Source organism: Podarcis vaucheri (genome assembly GCF_965113315.1).
Source record: "Podarcis vaucheri genome assembly, contig: HAP1_SCAFFOLD_229, whole genome shotgun sequence".
NCBI classification, from domain to species: Eukaryota; Metazoa; Chordata; class Lepidosauria; order Squamata; family Lacertidae; genus Podarcis; species Podarcis vaucheri.
In genome coordinates this window covers 31,026-51,042 of record NW_028118717.1, presented here as the reverse complement: position 1 = coordinate 51,042, position 20,017 = coordinate 31,026, and the positions used below count along the sequence as shown (strand labels likewise).

The 20,017-nt window shown below is 41.9% G+C and overlaps 1 protein-coding gene across 2 annotated transcripts; it reads left to right on the top strand.

Annotated features, from left to right (window-relative positions):
• The first annotated feature begins 1,070 nt into the window (after positions 1 to 1,070).
• LOC309524451 (mycocerosic acid synthase-like) lies at positions 1,071 to 18,901 on the top strand. 2 transcript variants are annotated; one of them, XM_082242393.1, is made up of 7 exons: positions 1,071 to 2,073; positions 6,933 to 7,036; positions 7,980 to 8,133; positions 9,620 to 9,780; positions 10,611 to 10,814; positions 11,417 to 11,598; positions 12,686 to 18,901. In XM_082242393.1, exons 2-7 carry the CDS (start codon positions 6,982 to 6,984, stop codon positions 18,227 to 18,229), a joined length of 6,300 nt encoding a protein of 2,099 aa, XP_082098519.1. In that variant the 5' UTR covers positions 1,071 to 2,073; positions 6,933 to 6,981; the 3' UTR covers positions 18,230 to 18,901. The 2 variants fall into 2 exon arrangements, with proteins under 2 accessions (XP_082098519.1, XP_082098520.1); XM_082242394.1 differs by lacking the exon at positions 1,071 to 2,073 and adding an exon at positions 5,042 to 5,231 and having other exon boundaries at positions 6,312 to 7,036.
• Positions 18,902 to 20,017: the final 1,116 nt, after the last annotated feature.

Genomic DNA, 20,017 nt, shown 5'->3' with positions numbered 1-20,017 from the left:
AGAGACTGAAATGGAACCTATAGGCTTCTTTGTGCTGTTCCAAGAGACTGAGGCTATGTACACATTAGTGGCTTAGACTCATAGAATTATAGAGCTGAAAGGGCTCTTAGGGTCATCTAGCCCAACCCCCTGCAATGCCGGAAGCTCAACTAAAGCATCCATAACAGATGGCCACCCAGCCATAAAAGTTTGCCCTACCACCACTGCATTTCAAGTCACAGTTGCATGTTTCTGTGCACACCAGAGACAGGACAGAGATGTCTTTATCCAATGCGCATCACCTCTTTGGTCTCCCCATGTCTGCAACCCCTCCCCCTCACCACTTCTAATCATGAAGCTGTCATTTGCACATGTGCAATGTTCGTCTCAAATGCGCACACCTCAGCTTAACTGCGAAGTGAATATGGCGTTTTAACTAGGTGGAAGCTGGTTTGAGGGAAAGCAGACCAATCTACAAAAGTGGCTGGGTGGGGTGGGGGGAAGGAGGTGGCCTGTGTGTTTCTCTGTGCTTGTATGAATTGATGTTTGTGGGGTGTGGGGCAGAATGGATGAATAGGCTGGGAGTCGCAGGGAGGAGGGTGGGGCAGGGAGAGGGAGGGAGAACAAGCAGGGTCGGAGGAAGGGGGTGCGGGTGGCCCGGGTGTCACCACCGAGGGGGTGACAAAATGTCGGGAGGCACTCAGCGCAGGGCCTGCAGCGCACCCGAACTACATGTCTCTCCTGGGAGTGACGCAGTGGCTTGGGCGTCCACAGAATCAGCGCTGCCCCAAACGGTCTGCCCGCCACCTCCCCCTCAGCTGTAGGGTGGCTGAATGGGAGGAGGCAGGCAGACTCCTTGGAGGCCCCGCAGGCGACTGTCACCGCCCCCATGGGCGACTGGCCCCACCCTGCGGTCACGAGCGCTGCCCCAGGCGCCCAATCGGCTTGCTCCACTGCTGAGAGCAAGCATGAGGAGGGAAATAGAAATGGATAGCTGCTGACTGCTATGTGAGTCCCCCCACCAGGGGCGAAACTAGGCTTTATTTCACCCAGGTCAAAGACCCAGTTTTGCAGCGCCCCCATGTGCTTTTGTGTGTGCGCGCACACACACACACACACACACACAGGCCACGAGCCTCAATTTTGTCCCTCTGGAGGCTTCGTCTGGGGCAAACAACCTGGCTAGCCCCCCCTGTAGCTACAGCTCTGCCCACCACCACTACTTTGCCCCAAGGGATGCAGCCCTCAACCCACAAAAAGTTGATTACCGGTACTTCTTATTTTAAAAACACACAGGGACGTGACTGGCAATTATGCATTTAGCATCATATCTAGTTTGACACTGAGGAATGCTTTTGGTTGGTAAGGGGACTGGTCAGGGTGGAGATGGCATGTACAGTGGTACCTCGGGTTACATACGCTTCAGGCTACAGACTCCGCTAACCCAGAAATAGTACCTCGGGTTAAGAACTTTGCTTCAGGATGAGAACAGAAATCGTGCTCTGGCAGCGCGGCAACAGCAGGAGGCCCCATTAGCTAAAGTGGTGCTCCAGGTTAAGAACAGTTTCAGGTTAAGAACAGACCTCTGGAATGAATTAAGTACTTAACCCGAGGTACCACTGTACTGACAGCTGGCTCTCTTTCTGTAGCTCCCTTAACATATATGAGTTGCAGCAACTGACCAGTAAAACCAATCTTCCTATTACAATATGGGACACTTATAATTATGATAGTGTTATCCACTGTGCTAAAAAAGTAAGATTTATTTATCTTGCCTAGGATCTCATTATTCATTTGGTCTGAGGCTGTTGCTTCTGCCATGACAATTTTATCTTTCTAAATCTTATTCATGTTTCATTAGCTTCTGCGATCTCTGTTGAAAGACAGTGTACTAAACCACGTGCTGTTTACTTGCCAATTAAGCATGATGCCTGTTCTGGTATAACCAGACAGCCTAGCCTGAATGCGTCTAGAAAATATGAAGAGCAACTAAGGACTTTTGTACAGAGACTAAGGACTGGGGATTCATTGACAGTGTAACTGATAACTGATCCTTAGAAAGAGCACATGGAACCTGGGAAATCCATGCCTAAGGTAGGTGTTATTAAACAGAGGAAGTATTGGTTGCAGAAACAAACAAAATGGAGAAGTGCATTTAAAAAAAAGGATGGGCTTTATTTATATGTGATTGTGTTTATTGTATGGAAATCTTAAATATGTAAACAGAATGCTTCAAGTTGTTCTCTGTACTACTATTGTACATCATGTGTATGTCTTTCAAGCTTTTTGTTTATGTGAGTATCCGCATATAATGTTTAGTGTGTATGTGTGTGTGTGTGTGTGTGTGTGTGTGTGTGTGTGTGTAATGTAGATTGAACAATTCAGCCTTTTCTCCTTGGAAAAGATAACATTCTGTTCTGTAGCTGATTAATTCAAACATAACTTTTATTGACAATGTTTTGGAGAAATGGGCACCCAGGACCAGTTTGCCCCCGTCACACATAGGCGGTGTATATATCTCTAATGCATGCACACCTGAAGTTATCTGAAATCATAAAGTCGTTGAGCAGTTAATATTTTACTTGTGTGTTTCTAACTGCTTGTAGAAACTTACAGAATGTGCTTTATTTACACCTACAAAGCTATTCAGCTGCTTTTTTCCAATGTGCCCAGGATGCTTTTATTGAAGATGGTTCAGTATTAGTTTTTCCATAATAAGATCTTCTTTTCGTTTTATCGGGAGGCATAACAATTGTTTCATTGTTTCCATAAGGATATTGGGCATGATCCAGCCAAACTGAGTACCGACACCTTTTTTTTCTTTAATAAAAGCACTGGTCTTAATGCTATATGATATACTTAGGATAAATATGCATATTTGCAGGCAGATGTGTCCCAGAGAACATGAGTAGAGGAAGCGGAATTACCCCTTAGCTGAAGCATGTTACTTCGGGAATTTCAAAGCCTGGTGCCTTCATTACATATTTATAGGTGCCAAGTGAAAACATCCCTCTTCAACCAGGCCTTTTGAACTGTGTGGGGCCAGAGCGCCAGCTCCTTGGGGCCAAGGCACTGGGGGGGGGGCTGATCTTTTTTTTAAGGAGCTGGGCGCCCTCACTGGTCAGATGACTCTCTCAATCCGGAAAAGGTGAGGGGCGAGGGTATTGCTTTGTTTCTTATTACATTATGTACTTTTGTGTTTTTATATTGTAAACTGCTCTGTGATCCTTGTACGTATATACATTTAATCGATAAATCAATAAGTAGATATATACATTTAATAAATAAATTATTCCGCACTTTCCAGTGCAATCGCCCCCCAATCCCCTTATCCCAAAATTCTACCTTTTCTGGTGTGGGGGGGGGGAGTGTTTTTGTTGTGCAACAGCACCCTATCAGCTTTAATTGTGCAGCCTGAATTTTTTGGTATGTGACTGAAGCCTATCCAGAAATAGCAGATCTGGAATAACCCCTGGTACAATTTTACAAAACTTTCCAGAGGCATCTGGTTAGCCACTGTCAGAAACAAAATGCTGGTGTGCAAACAGGAGAGCTTCCATGCTCTTCTGAAAACATCTTATTTGTGTGGGAGCTGGGAGGATCCTCAGATTCATTACACTGTGACTACATTGTTAGTCATCAGTTAAAGGAAGAGACTCTGTGCATTCCATCTCAAAGGGAGGATGCCTCCGTCCCCTGCTCTTGCCATAGCAGAACTGCTGCATTCCTAAACTGTTGGTAGCTGTTTCTGCAAACTGGTTCCAATAATCATCTCACGCCTTAATGTACTGATACTCAATTATGATTTGTCATTATAGAAAAATTGTCCTGGGGAGTAAGGAATTAAAATGGTTGTTTTAAATGTCAATAGCACAATGCAGAAATAGACCAGGTTGAAATTTCTGCAAAGGGCAAAGTATAGGCGCTTACACAACAATTGCTTAACATTAACATAAACAGCCTGTTGCAAACAATGCAAGTGTGAAATACTTCACAGAGGGATGGGATGTGAGTGGGATATTTTTATTTTTATTGGACTTTCTTCGATAGCTCCTAATAAAAGAGAAAAGCTCATTTTACACAGGAACATCTTTTGTAAGGAGTAAAGTGAGTGCAGCTGCTCAATTTATATATCTAGGCCAGCCAAAACAGGATGTTTATAAACAGAAGCTGAAAAGAATTGGGGAGAAAACTCAAAAAGCTGGAGGCTTACTCCGTCTTATTAGAAGAAGTATGAAATCTAACCCCATAAAGACTAGGTGACTACATTCCTGCCCAAATGTAGCTTTCTGCCCTTCAAATAATTAGGACCACTTCATCGTCTCACTTGATGACAGCCTTTGTCCACAACAGGATTCTCCTTTGCTGTGAAGACTTAGACATCTCTGGCTTCCTGTTTATTAAAAATCCATCTTGATTTGTTTTCCCATAGAAAGTAATGCAAAATGGATTAATCCGCTCCAGACTTTTAAAAACAACCCCTAAAACAGCAATTTAACATGAATTTCACTAACAATACAACTAATCCATAAAATGAAAGCAATAATCAACTGTACTATAAAATAAATAAGTTTTGTAGATGAGAAAAATTAAAATTATTATTTTTTCTTACCTGCATTGATGGTTGTCATTGTTTGGATGGGTGTGTGTGTGTGTGTGTTATCCATTTCCGCAGTCACTCACTCACTCAAACAGTAGCTGAACTGGGTTCCACACAGTCACAAAAAAAATTAACCAAAAAAGCCTCATAAACAAAAACGCAAAAGAAATAGCAAAAACAAAAGTACCAAACTTAATCTGTTCCAGAAGTCCATATGACTTCTCAAATGTTCAAAAACCAAGGCGCAGCTTCTGATAGGTGAAGGCGCCCCAGAAACAGCAGCCGACAGCCACATCGGACGTTCGGCTTCCCAAAAACACTTACTTCCAGGTTTTTCGGCATTTGGGAACCAAGGCGTTTGAGAACTAAGGTACCACTGTAATAGAAACATTTTATTTTATTTTTAAAAGGTTAGATGTTATGTGAGAGGCGCCAGGTTGCCCCCCAAGATTGGGGGGTGTGTGTCAGTGTGTGTTGCACCAGTCTCCCTCAATATTTTTTTTTGGGGGGGGCGTTGGGCCCCTTCAAACAAATATTGAGGAGGCTGAAGACACCTCCACCCCCTAGAATTGGCGTACCTGTAGTACGTCAAGTGTAAGTTACCTCACACTCTCTAGAGCACTTTCCCCATTACAGTGGTACCTCAGGTTAAGTACTTAATTCGTTCCGGAGGTCCGTTCTTAACCTGAAACTGTTCTTAACCTGCTGCTGCGCCGCCGGAGCACAATTTCTGTTCTTCTCCTGAAGCAAAGTTCTTAAATTGAACCACTATTTCTGGGTTAGCGGAGTCTGTAACCTGAAGCGTATGTAACCCGAGGTACCACTGTATACTCCTTATTAATATCTATACAGCACCAATCTCTGAGGTACATTGAGATTCAGATTTGATCCTGTTGCAATAAACAAACAGAACAGCAGGCGGCAACCTACAGGTCACCTGGGCAACCAAGCACAGATGAAGGGAAAGTTCAAGGTATATTACCTTTAACTTACCTTTCCCGCCCCGACCTGGCCACAGTGATCCATGCAACGGTCACCTCCAGGCTTGACTACTGTAATTCGCTCTACGCGGGGCTGCCCTTGAAGCTGTCCCAGAAACTCCAGCGGGTGCAGAATGCTGCAGCGAGGCTCCTCACGGGGTCTCTGCCATGGGAGCATATTCACCCAGTGCTTTTCAAGCTGCACTGGCTCCCGGTGGAGTACAGGGTCAGATTTAAGGTGCTGCTTTTGACCTTTAAAGCCCTTCACGGCCTAGGACCCTCGTACCTACGGGACCGCCTTTCCCGGTATGCCCCACGGAGAGCCTCAAGGTCCATAAATAGCAACACCCTAGTGGTCCCGGGCCCTAAGGAAGTTAGATTGGCTTCAACCAGAGCCAGGGCCTTTTCAGCTGTGGCTCCGGCCTGGTGGAACGCTCTGCCTCATGAGACCAGGGCCCTGCAGGATCTGATTTCTTTCCGCAGGGCCTGTAAGACAGAGTTGTTCTGCCTGGCCTTTGGCTTGGAGCCAGTTTGATTCCCTCCCTCCCTCTCTTTCTTTCTTTTTTCCTTTCCTTCTCCTGCGATGAGGCTACATTTTAATATTTTAATGTTCAATATTTTAATGTTGTATTTTAATTTTGCTTTTAAGTTGTAATCATTCAACTTGTTTGTATTATTGCTTGTAAGCCGCTCTGAGTCCGGCCTAGGCTGGGGAGGGCAGGGTATAAATAAAAATTATTATTATTAAAAAGAGGTAAGAGGGATTTATTGTTTCGCCGCCCTGAGAAGTGTAGCGGCGTGAGGGGAATAAGGGTCTCTCGGCAAGCACTACTGACAGGACCCTTTGGGGGATGCTGTGACTGTTCAATGGGGCAAGATTCTGCTTTAAAGGTAAAGGGGAAGGTGGGGCCTTGGAATTCCCCTCAGTGCTCACAGTCTGCCCCTCAGGAGAGTCTTACGTCTCGAAACATTGACTTCCTCTTCAGCAGCCAACTCATGTATGCATATCAATCTTTATGGAACTGCCTACTTTTCTTACACAGGACTTGGATGTCAGTCCTCTTTCTTTGACCTCCACAATAGACCTTGAACTTTCCCTTCATCTGTGCTTGGTTGCCCAGGTGACCTGTAGGTTGCTGCCTGCTGTTCTGTTTGTTTATTGCAATAGGATCACATCTGAATCTCAACGTACCTCAGAGATTGGTACTGTATAGATATATCGTAAACACGCGCACACACACAGACACACATTTATGAACTGGTCTGCTCTTCATCGAAGAATATTACTCTGCGGTCATCACAAAGGGTTGCTTATATTTCAAGGAGTAGTCACCAATTAATAAATATTTACAACTCTACCTTCTTTTCCACAGGACGATTGCCTTATTCAGTGACCAACACAAGTAGAAAAATAAAATAAAGATGGCGTCTGAGAATGAAATAGCTATTGTGGGTATAGGATGCAACTTTCCTGGAGGTAAGTCTTTGGGTGGGGGAGTGATATAAGAAAGTTATCCATGTTTCTTTCACTCTTTTTATTGTTCTATGGTATAAAGCTTTCTCGTGATTTAAAGTAAAAGTAAACTAAGAATTCAGCACTAGTTATTGAGAGATACCAATACAGTGGTACCTCGGGTTACATACGCTTCAGGTTACATACGCTTCAGGTTACACACTCCGCTAACCCAGAAATAGTGCTTCAGGTTAAGAACTTTGCTTCAGGATAAGAACAGAAATCGTGCTCCGGCAGAGCAGCAGCAGCAGGAGGCCCCATTAGCTAAAGGGGTGCATCAGGTTAAGAACAGTTTCAGGTTAAGAACGGACCTCTGGAACGAATTAATTACTTAACCTGAGGTACCACTGTATTTAAATTCTTGCTAGAAATATGTCCCTGTCATGAACACGGAGAAGTGAATGTCTGTGATATTGTGAAGTCCACTGCAAATTCAGGTTTGTTACATGACAAATCTTGGAATTTTGCATCTCATCAATACTCTTTAAATGTATGATCTAACTTTCACAACAAGCAGAATAGCACATATCAATTTAATTATGTATTTTGCCTTCCTGAACTTGGAATATGCTAACCTAAAGCTTATGCCTTCACAACTAGATGGCTCTCATCTGCGAGATGCCATCCAAACAAATATGGTAACAGCTAAATGCAATTTTCATAGGAACATCATGCAGAAAAATTACAGACAGTATGATGAGATTGTGTGATTTAGGAAAAGGTCCAATTTTCTATGAAATTTGAAATTTTGTAGCACTTGAAATGCAAATTTAATTTGTATCGCATTTTGAAAGTTGGATTTCTCATGTAAGTTCAGATAAACTGAACAACAGGTTTGACACTTTGAAAACGGAAACAGTATATTTTAATACATCTAAAAATGTATATTTAAATCTTCATGCAACAGGTGAAGGAATTGACAGTTTCTGGAAAGTGTTAGTGAATGGCAGAAACTGCACTGCAGAAATACCTCCAGAAAGATTTAACATTAGAGAGTGGTGTGATCCAGGTGACGACAAACCAGGTAAAATACGTACAACTCGTGCTGCTCTTCTTGATGAGTAAGTCATATATTTTGCTAATAAATCCTTCAGACTTTCTAAACTTGCAGATTTCCCCCTTGAAATGACTCGCTGGTGTAATATGTGTTATTATATGAACCTTTCAAAATATCTCTTAAAACTAACGAGCAATCTCAAAGTGCTGCGTTATAATGAATGCATTTCCACACTACGGGAGCTGCTTTGGGTGCAAATCTTATGCTGAAATTGTACACTATATGAACTTCACAAAAAAGGTGATGTCATCATAATACTAATGTCCCTCCACATTCTGCTCATCAGCTACAATTCAGAGTGTGGGTATTAATCTCTTTTCCAACTACATGATCGGAAGGCCTTGAGGGCAGGACCCATGCTGAGGTGGTTTGGTGAGCAGCATGAGCAGAGACACATTTCAAGTCTCTTTGAGTTCTTTTTTTTCTGAAAAAGTGACTAGTTGATAATCACCACAACAATAATAAATTCATTATTATCATTATTATTTCATTATACTTTATACCCATCATGGAATCCAAGTTCCCAGGCGGTCACCAACCCAGGTACATCTGGACCTGCTCAGCTTCAGTAAGGAGATGTCCCTAAGTGCCTTCAGACCAGATGTTGTCTCTATGCTCCTCCAAATGTCCCATAAATGCCAGCCAGTGTGCCCAACAAATGCCTCATTCTTGCTTCAGATCATACCCTGGGACTAAGGCAGCTATAACCCATTTTAGCACTGTTGTCTCCCACATGAGAGTTATCCTTATTCCCAGCGCTCTTTTTCTAGAAAAAGAGGTGGTGGAACTCACTATGAACACCTCCCTTGTCCTCTTATAATGGCAATGGTGCCCACCTGAGAGATGCCAAACTGAGTTCCAGCGAGTTCTGGTGGGGGAGGGGGAGCCCTGATTATACTGCAGTGCAGCTTTTCCTGGTGCAATAGTTTCAAGCCATGGTGTTTCACTGGTATTTCCACCAGCTTCATACAGTGGTACCTTGGTTTAAGAACAGTTTAGTTTATGAACAACTTGGATTTAGAATGCTGCAAACCTGGAAGGTGTTTTGGTTTGTGAACTTTGCCTTGGAAGCAGAACATGTTCCGCTTCCCGTTGAGTGTGTTTCATTTGTAAACTGAGTCCCCGCTGCTATGGGAAAGCACGCCTTGGTTTAAGAACGGACTTCTGGAACAGATTAAGTTCATAAACCAAGGTACCACTGTACTATGAAATGACATGGGCACAGTGTCCTATCTGCTGTGTCCTATCTTGACAATTTCTGTGCTGGAAGCTGTACGCTGGCTCTCTCGGCCAATAAAGCGAGATGAGCGCCGCAACCCCAGAGTCGGTGACGACTGGACCTAATGGTCAGGGGTCCCTTTACCCTTTACCTTACAACATGTAGTATTAGGCTTCAATGAATTTTAAGTATATCTTATCAGAGCATGTTGGATTAAGCAGTATATGAATCACACCATATATCATGTCATACCTCCATTTATTTTTTTTAGATTGAATGCATTCGATAACAAGCTGTTTGGCATCAGCAATGAGGAAGCTGAGCGTATGGATCCTCAGCAAAAGTTACTCATGGAATGTACCTACAGAGCGCTGGAAGATGCAGGAGTCACTCCTGAAAACATTAGTGGTACCAAAACAGGGGTTTTTGTTGGTAAGATAATAGTTATGATGCAGAAGATTTTGTATATTTACATTGCATACCATATATCTGCTTTAGAGGGGGCCACACGACGATTGGTAACACCACATCTATATGGACATTTACACCTGGTAATTCCAAATAAAATGATGTTGGAAGACGCTGGATAATTGCTTTGTCAGAATTGACAATATTGGATAATATTGTTAGGCCTTTAAAATATGTCTTTCCAAGTGAGTTCCTAAATTCCCCTCTTCCCCAGCATAGGAAAAGGCCACAAGTTTGGTAATTTAAAAATTGGTTTACTTACAAACTCATCAAATGCCAGCTTCATGTGCTTTTCCATACGTTCATCAGAAAACATTGCACAGGCAGGAAAACTTAGCTTAGTTACAAAGTGGTAAAAGTTCCTAGATTTATTGGAATATGAACACAAGGGTGGCTGGTGAGAGCCATGTGGCTGAGCTGAAACAAGCAGCTCAAACCTCCTCACACACTGAGTTTCTCAAGTAGATGGGACCGTAAGCCTGATTACCTATCTCATCCCAAGGTCGGGGGAAGTGACATAGCTAAGCTTGGCAGGAGAGCTCACTCTGTGTTTTTAACCCCTTCAGGCATTAATAAAACTTAAGCATGTTGGTTGTGTGCGAGGCTGGTTATCAGATTTACTGTGAAGGGAAACTGAGATGGGGAAACACATGCTGCTTAAGTGCCTTAGAAGAAACACAGAATAAAAGTGAAATAATAAATAATTGTAGGATAGGAGGTGAAGAATAAAAACCAGTACTAGATGTAGATTTGAGTGTAAATTGACCTTAAAAACAAATGTTCTGTATTTACAGGCCTGATGAATCGAGACTATGAATCTATAACCAGCAGGGCAGTTGCTGAAATAAATCATTATGATGCCACAGGGGCAGCAATGAGTACAGCTGCTCATCGGATTTCATACAGTTTTAATTTGACTGGACCATCAATTGCCATTGATACAGCTTGTTCATCTTTTCTCTCTGCTTTGGACCTTGGTTACAAAGCCATTAAACAAGGTATTCTTGGTTACTAGGTTTCTTATGCATACCATTAACCGTGATTCCCAAACTTCCCCCACCCCCCCATAGACCACTTGAAAATTGCTGAGGGTCTTAGTGGATCACTAAATGATTTTTCTGTGTATTATATCAACTGTAATGCACTGTGCTAAGTGGTGCATGGAACCTCGGTTGTCAAACACTTCGGAAGTTGAACGTTGCGGATTTCAAACGCTGACAACCCGGAAGTGAATGCTTCCATTTTTGAACGTGCCTCGGAAGTCGAATGGCTTCTGAGGTGCATTTCTCCATTTTTCCAGTGGATTTTGCCGACCGGTAATTGCGCCTCAGTTGTCGAACGTTTTGGAAGTCAAATGGTCTTCCAGAACGGATTACGTTCGACAACCAACGTTCCACTGCTTATGCCCTGCCTGATCCAGGAGAGGCTAGTTTAAAACATGGAGATGAGAGACAAAGATATGCCCAACAAAGGATTCTGCAAGAGAAATCACCATGATGACACAGATGGTATCAACACCTCGTGGCTACGTGAATGAAATATTTGTTTTCCCCCTTTCATGATTTCAGTCTCGTTTTGTTTTTCTGTACCTTTGATATAGGAGACTGCGAATCTGCTATCTGCGGAGGAGTAAATTGCATCATAGAGCCTTGGAAGTTTGTATCTCTGAGTAAAGCAAACCTTTTATCACCTGACGGAATTAGTAAACCCTTCTCTAAACATGCAGGTGGCTATGGAAGAGGAGAAGGATGTGGCGTTCTTTTATTAAAGCCACTGGTAAAGGTAGGGTGTTTATACTGAACTCTCAATTTCCCAAATGTCCCAGGGATGTTCATTGGGTCTAGTGTGCTTTGGAAAGGAGAACACCAGAAACTTGCTGTCTTTGTAATATTTGCTTTTTAAAAAAATATGCCCAAGCAGAACCTAAGTGGAGGCAAACAGGCATTCCTTCAAGGTAGCACTGATGCTACTCTATCTCAAATCTCCAGAAACAGTTCCAGAAAGATTCTCTGCCTATGTCACTAAGCCTTCAAAATGGCTATCTACCTTTGGCTGCTGTTTCTTGGCATGATCCCCTGAACTAGAGGTTTTAACCTCTGAATTCTGATTGGTATCTAAATTAGAAGATATTGGAGAGATTCCCAATTATCATGAGACTCTCTTCTAAACAGATACTATTTATTTATTATATTTATATCCTGTCTTTCTTCAAAGGAACTCAAGGTGGCATACATACATTGTGCTCTACCCTGTTATCCAATGACTGAAAGATGGTCATTGATCTAAAGCCACACGATAAGATTAATGACTGAAAGCAGATTTGAAACTTGATCTTCCCAGTACTAGTCTGACATTCTGATTACACCAGACTGACTCCTTAATTTACTCACTAATGAAGTATTCCAAACTATTAACCAGAAAACAGTCCAACAAGAAATAGTTAGCCACTAAAAAATGCGTAACTGCCACATAATAATTACAAATTTCCCCAATATCCCTCGAAATAAATGGCTGGAATAACTTGCTGCTCTTGTACTGTAAGTAATGCTTAAGAGAGCAAGAATGGTGCAGAAAAAAAGTAATACCATGGCGCAGAAAAAAAGTGAATTCAGCATAAAGTTGTATATCCTACTGGCCTGCAGTAGGTAGTTTAGGATCATGGACTTTGGTAATTATATCACCAAAGCAACGTCACGGGAAGTTACAGATGAGGAGAAGATTCAGTGTTACTGAAAGGTCCAAACACTGCTCTCAAACAAAATCGATCAGTGCTGTCGCTGTTAAAACAAATCTAAATATAATCATGCTGCAACAGTTACTTAATGTTTGATAACATTGTGTATTCCTCGAATCTTTTGTCCACAAATAGGCACAGGAAGAATTCAACAAAATATGGGGCATCATCAGCATCACGGCAATCAACCAGAATGGAAGTTCTGTTGCTCCAGGCATGCGATCATCTCAAGCAGCACAAGAGAAGTTGTTACTTAACATTTATCCAACATATATTGATCCTTCAGCTGTTCAGTACATTGAAACAAATGGTCTAGGAATCCCTATTGAAGATGCCACTGAAGCAGAGAGCTTAGGCAATGTCATTGGCAGAAAAAGGCCTCCCGATTTGCCCCCTCTCAAGATTGGCTCCGTTAAAGGGAACATTGGGCACACAGAGTCGGCTGCTGGGGCAGCAGGCTTAATCAAAGTTCTTCTCATGATGCACCATGGGAAGATAGTCCCATCCTTGCACTTCTCAGAGAGCACCAGCAGCATAAATACAGGGAAACTGAATCTCTCCATCCCAACAACAGTGGAGAAGTGGGAGGAGTTCAAGGATTTTGGCAGAGTTGCTGGGATCAGTTGTTTTGGACTTGGTGGGACCAATGCCCATGTGGTTGTCAAACAATTTAAACAGGCCCAGGTTACCCTTCCAGCCAAAAGGCCCGTCGAATTATTTGTCATTTCGGCAGCTTTAAGAAGTTCTCTCAAAAGGGCGATAGAAGACACAGCTAGGTACCTTAATACCAGTGAATCAGCGACACTCCCAAATGTGGCCTACACATCTGCTTGTAGAAGAAGTCACATAAACCACAAATACAGAAAAGCGTTTGTGGCATCCTCTCTCCAGCACTTACAGCAACAGCTTAATTCAACTGAAATGGAAACTGTTTCAGGGAAAAAGCCTGCAGAATTGATCTTTGTGTTCTCCGGTAATGGTCTGAATTTCAAAGGGATATGTAGAATCCTGCTGAAATCTGAGCCCGTCTTCAGAGACAAATGTATTGAAATCAAGCAATTATTTCAGCAGCTTTCACCCACTGGAATTTTGAATTTAACAGAAAGTGAGCACAATGATTTGCCCAGGCCTGAAGTTGCCCAGCCCTTACTCTTTACTCTGCAGGTGGCCTTGGTTACACTCCTGCAACACTGGGGCGTTAAGCCAATTGGTGCTGTTGGCTATTCAGTTGGCGAAGTAGCTGCTGCCCATTGTGCTGGCTTGATTTCCCTGGAAGATGCTGTCAAAGTCATCTACCACAGGAGCAGGCTGCAGGCTAAAGTCACTGGAGGCAGAATGCTGGTGGTTGGCAACATTCCCGTTGCAGAAGTGTCAGCAGCCCTTGGAGCATATTCCGGGGAAGTCTGCATTGCAGCATTTAACAGTCCTTTGTCCTGCACCCTATCAGGAGATGAAGTGTCTATCCACTCCATTCAGAAAGATCTGGCTGAGCACTTCAGTAAAAGAAACATATTTCTTCATACTTTAGATGGGCCAGCTGCATATCACAGCCACATGATAGAACCGGTACTAACAGAACTCTCAGAAAGCTTATCAGAATTAAAGAAAAGGAAGCCAGAGATTGAGCTTATTTCTACAGCAACAGGGAAGGCCTTTTCAGATGGTGATTTTGTTACAGGCACCTACTGGGCCAGACAGGTTCGGGATCCTGTTTCTTTTGCCGGGGCCATAATAACATCAGTAAGAGGCAAGGACAACATTGCATTTGTGGAAATAGGTCCTCAAAGAGCTTTGCAGAGATACATCATTGAGACATTAGGGACGCAAACCAGAGTTTTTCATTCTTTGCAAACGGATAGGGAATATGTGACTCTTCTTAATCTAGTGAAAGATCTTTTTGAATTGGGATTGAATGTGAATTGGCAGCATTTTTATGAAGGTTATCAAAGTGTACCATCAGCTTATCCCAGGTATCACTTTGATCATCAGAAACTCATGCTGCATCAGAAAGCAAACAGCAGAGGTGTAAGCTCAAACCATTCTTTAATTTGCAGTACAAATAAGGATAACTCAGAATTCATTTGTTCTATTTCTGAGGCTCTGAAACCACATTTATATGAGCACAAGAACTACTGTGCTGCATTAATTCCTGTAGTTGTTTTGGTGGAACTTGCTCTGGCAGCCGTGATGATGAGCTCAAGGCCAAAAGTACCCTTAAGTTATTGTCAAATGAATATATTTTTCCCTGCACCATGTGTTTTAAATGAAAATCTCCATGCTTTGAAGATAAAGGTTGAGCCACAACAAACAGTGTCAAAATTCAGAATACAATCAGGTTCAGCTAATACAGTTTATGCTTCGGGACAAGTCAGAAAGAACCCTGAAACATCAATTGAAGAAAAGATTATTTCCTTAAAAGACATTTTTCAGAGGTGTAGATCTGTTGTTAGCGAAGATGAGGTTTATGAAATATTGGCTCAGTCTGGATCCAACTATGATGCTACTTTCAGGCAGCTAAGTAATGTATTTTATTGTGAAGACTTGAAAGAAGCTGTGACAACTGTTACAGTGAAGAGACAAACAGTAGAAGAAATGTATGAGTATTATATCCATCCAGTCCTTTTAGATTGTTTTCTGCAAATGGTAGGTATTCTGGCTGCAGTTACTTCCAATAACAAAGTAGTTTTACCTTCTGGTATAAGTAGTCTTGCAGTTGCTCGCTCATTGGAAGAGGAAATGATTATATATTTAAAAACAACCAAGTCCACTGACAATTTCTTAGAGTTTTGTGGATGCTTCACAGACAAACAAGGCTCCGTTCTGGTAGAACTGAGATGTGTTCAAATTAATTTGGTGCAGGAAATTCCCAGGAAACAAAATGAATTGTTGTTTGAAAATCAGTGGAAGGAAATAACTTCTGATCAAGCAATGCATAATCTGCCCAAAGCACCTCGAGTTGTGGTGTTTGCTGACAAATTTGGAATATCGCAGCAGCTCAAGAATTACTTACATAGCGAGTCTAGATTTGTTGCGTATCAGGAATGGGAGAAATTGTTGGCAGCTAAGAGAACAGATACCTATGCACAAAGTAAGATTAATATGGAACTGCAGGGTTATGATGATGTTCTGTTTATGTGGGGCATCCAAAAACTGAATGAAAATTTGCCAGAGAAAGTGGTGAAACATTCAGTAAGATGCTGTGAGGCATTTCGCCAAGTTGTTATTGCATTAAAGGAGAAGAAGTCCCATTGCTCCATTACAGTAATCACTTACAGGACATCAGAAAGGAAAGTAGACCATATAAACACTGGCTTTGGTTTGTACGGCATGGCTCGAACATGTATGGTTGAAGTCCCGGAAATAACGTTTCAGATTATTGACATCAGCTCTACAAATGCAATAGATATCTCGGCCTTAGCTGATGTTTTAGTAAAATATAAAGCACAGGATTATCCAGAAGTCTGGATTGATGAGGGACGAATTTATAGTTCTGAAATTAGGCGCACACAGATTGAACCCACAGCCTTCAATACACCTTCCCACCCACTTCAGAACTCAGACTTCTGCATCTTGTATACAGGAGATCCATACTGTATGAATGATCTGTCAGTTAAAGTTGCCAACTCACGTACTCAACTTGGCAACCACAGTGTTGAAGTTCAACTTGAAAAAATAAGCATCCACTCAGAAGACTATTTCCCTGTTAGCATGTCCAGCTGCAAGTTTGGGAAAACGTTGTATTGGAATTCAGATACTATAGATAAACACAAGCTATTAGCTCTAGACTTTACTGGCACTGTAACAGCAACAGGTAGTGAGGTGAAAAAGGTAAAAGTGGGAGATCATATTGCTTCATGTTATCCGGTTTCTGCAGCGTCAAGAATTAATATTCCAGAAACAGTTTGTTTCAGTACTCAAAAATTTCCATGTTTCAGAAATATACCATGTACTTCATTCTTCTGGGTAGCAAGGGAGATTTTTCATCAAACGCTGCCAGTGCCAAAACATAATGAAATATTAGGTATTGTTTGCACTGAGCCTGAGTCAGTTTTGGGCAAAGTGCTTACTTTTTCAGCTCAGGAATTAGGTTGGAAAATAATAGTTACAAACCATACAACTGGTCTATGGCAACGTGTTAATCAGTGCAATGCCCTTATTTTTCTACCTCCACTAAATGGACTATTTAAAGAGGGCCTAAGCTGTCTTTTCCATCTCCGAGATGTTGTACTGGTTTATGGCAATGAACAACCAGAATGTTTGAGGTATCTGGCTGGGAGTGATCATGAAAATATCCATATTCACACTGTCAGTCTTATCCGCATTTTCCAGAAAGCATATCTGATACGATCTCAGAAGGAGATGTATTGTTGGCTGAAGTCAATGAATATGAAACAATTAAAAGATATCGCATATTTCATTTTTCAGCAAGCAGGAAAGCATCTGAGGCCTGATGTTGCATCCTATTTCAACTGCAAGAATTTCCCAGTTGCAGTACTAAAAAGTGATGAGGAAGACAGCAAGATATCAGATATACCCGAGACTGAAACAGACAGGAGAATGTTTAAGCAGAATGCAGTTTATATAGTCGCAGATGAATTCACTAGGCTTGGCTTAGAAACTGTAAAATTTGTAGCTCAGAATGGAGGCAGGTGCATTGTGCTACTTTCACAGAGGAATCCAAGCACAGAGGAGCAAAAAGAAATAAATGCTCTCCAGGATCACTGTGAAGGGAGCAGAATAGTCAACTTGCAGTCTAACATTGTTTGCAGTTCAGAGGTTGAGAAAGCTATCAAGTTGATCAGTAAATTTTTCCCAAACTCTCCTGTTAAAGGTGTATTCCACAGTGCTATGGCTTTGCATGATGGGCTTCTTGAAACCCTCAACATGTCTAACTTTGAGGAAGTTTTAAATCCAAAGGTAGCAGGGGTAATCAATCTTCATCGTGCCATGCAAGGCAGGGAGCTTGACCACTTTGTATGTTATTCTTCTATTTCATCGTTTCTTGGAAACGCAACACAGTCAAACTATGCAGCTGCCAATTCCTTCCTGGATCTCTTCTGTCATTACAGGAGAAACAGTGGCCTTCCAGCGCAGTCCATTAACTGGGGTGCTTTAAATCTCGGAGCCTTGCAAGATCAACAACACTATCAAAATTATAGGTTACAAACGAAAGGAATAGAGGATCTGCAAGTGAATGAGGTTCATGAATATCTAAAACGAAGCTTAATTCTGGATAAACCTCAGCAAGCTGTGTTAAAATTGAATTTTCAAACTTTAGCTGATCATGTTTTATCTCAAAATTTGTCGCTGAAGAGTCGCTTTTATGAACTTGTTTCTGAAGAGGCCGGTGGTAATCCTGAGCTTGCTGGTGAAGCTGGATTCAAAAACCACTCTCTAAATGAGCCTGTAGATTATGCAATTGCACTTTTGAAAAGCCTGGCTAAAACTATCCCTGTTGATCTTTCAATGCATACGCCACTTTCATCATTGGGTGTAGACTCTACATTAGCCTTTACTCTACAGAATCGTATCTTTACGGAAAAGAGAGTGGAAATACCTCTCATGAAACTACTTGATCCTCAGTCCACTGTGTCAACTTTAATCTTATACTTGAAAGAAAATTCTGACACAACCGATTCTCATGGAGCTGAAGGTACTGATGTTGGAAGCTGGTTGTAGAAATGCATTTCCAGGCATTATACTAAATTAATTATCAGTAATGGCTTAGTGTTCAAGGTTTGTTTTTTGCAGTTCAAAACCTCAAAACCCCTTGATCGCCACGGTACTACTAGTCCCCAAAATGGAAACCTCTCTCTATACAGGACACGTTCTGGCCATGCCTATCACCACAGTCTGACGGGTAAGACGTAGGCACAGTAGGTGGCTTGTGGTAGAAGATATAAATGCATATGACAAATGGAGCAAGTCCAATGTCTTTTCAGTTCGGTGCACAATACAGAATTTCTGCTAAGCTACAAATTTCTGATTGTGCAAAACAGATGTATCTGTATGTAACACCACAGGCCAACACAGACCTACCTGGCATGAAGCTCAGTTGAAAAAAATGGTGTTTATTTCTAAGTAGGCATGTAGAGTGTTGCTCTGGAGGCGTGCCTATGATTACAGCCTTCAATTATTTAAGTACAATTGATTTTTATTTTTTTACTGTTATTTGCTAGGTGGAATATGAATTATATGGGAAATGTATTGATTGTAACTTTAGTACAGATAATTAATTTGAATGAAGATTTATAATGGGGTCTTTATGCAAAACATATCCTAATTTGTATTAATAAACTCTTGTGTGGTTCTAATATTTGCATTGGCCTAGGAACAGGAACAGCAATGCTTGTGGATGTGTGGAAATCAAAAATAACTTCAGGGCACATGTTGTAAGATACTTGTAAGATAAGAGAGGGAGGTCCAGCAGCAGCTGTTTTAACCAGCTGTCATTGAAAATCAAGCCTCCACATCATGTCAATTGACTGAATTCAAATTCAAACCACAGAAAAATTGTGTGTGTACACAAGACAGGAATTCAGAAGAGGCCAAGAAGATACCATAACGGCAACAAAATGGGACAAGGACCATTTTCAAAGATGCTACAAAGGTTAGAATCAGATTTTTAGATGATGAGACAGAAGGTAGACACAATATGCTTGGAGAACACAACCAAACTCTCCCTCCTCCGTCCCAGCCGCAACATTCAAAAACACCCTCCCAACTCACGCATGAAAACAAAGTTGACCACAGCCAAAACAAGCAACCACACCCTAGGCAAACCCCAACTTCTCTCACCACCAAAGGAACACAAGCAGATAGAACCTGCGCAAACGATGCTGACACAAAACCCCACACATACATTAAGTAAAATAGAAACATCCCCACCCCACCCACCATGGCCCCCTCCACCTCTTCCCCCCTTTTCTTCCTAATGTAACACTAATGTCTCAACAAATGAAACTGACCTGTAGAAAAGGTAACTCGAAAAAAGAGACATTGCACATATTTTTGTAAACCAAGAAATCTTTAAAAAAATACATTAAAAAAAGAAAAGAAAATATAACACAAGCAAAACTTGATATATTGTACATTTTGGGTGCTAATATCATAGCGTCACAGAGAACATAAGAGATTCTACCTACAGATCTGGGATAAGGAGGGGTACCCACTTCAATGGGTGGTATTTCCAGGCAGGTTTGAAACGTGGCTCAACTGAAAGGGGTTTTGAGGCGCTGTCAATCAGTGGAATGGTGGTGCCTGAAATATCCTAAGCAAAATGCTGCGTGCAGGGCTTTGCAACACCTGACAATCAGCTAATCATTGGGTCTTACGAAGCCTTATGAAAAGTGCTCTGTAAGACCCATGTGGGCAAAAGGGCCACCTGATGTAATCGTGATGTCAGTGGTCCTGCTCACTTTCCAAAGTTGGCCCGCAAGTGGTGGGAGAGAGAACACTGAGGAACAA

Bases quoted from the DNA above. Each gene is read 5' to 3' on its own strand.
- LOC309524451 (XM_082242393.1), top strand. From the start codon at position 6,982: ATGGCGTCTGAGAATGAAATAGCTATTGTGGGTATAGGATGCAACTTT. The intron at 7,037-7,979 runs GTAAGTCTTTGG...TTCATGCAACAG, and splicing joins AGGATGCAACTTTCCTGGAG to GTGAAGGAATTGACAGTTTC. The intron at 8,134-9,619 runs GTAAGTCATATA...TATTTTTTTTAG, and splicing joins CGTGCTGCTCTTCTTGATGA to ATTGAATGCATTCGATAACA.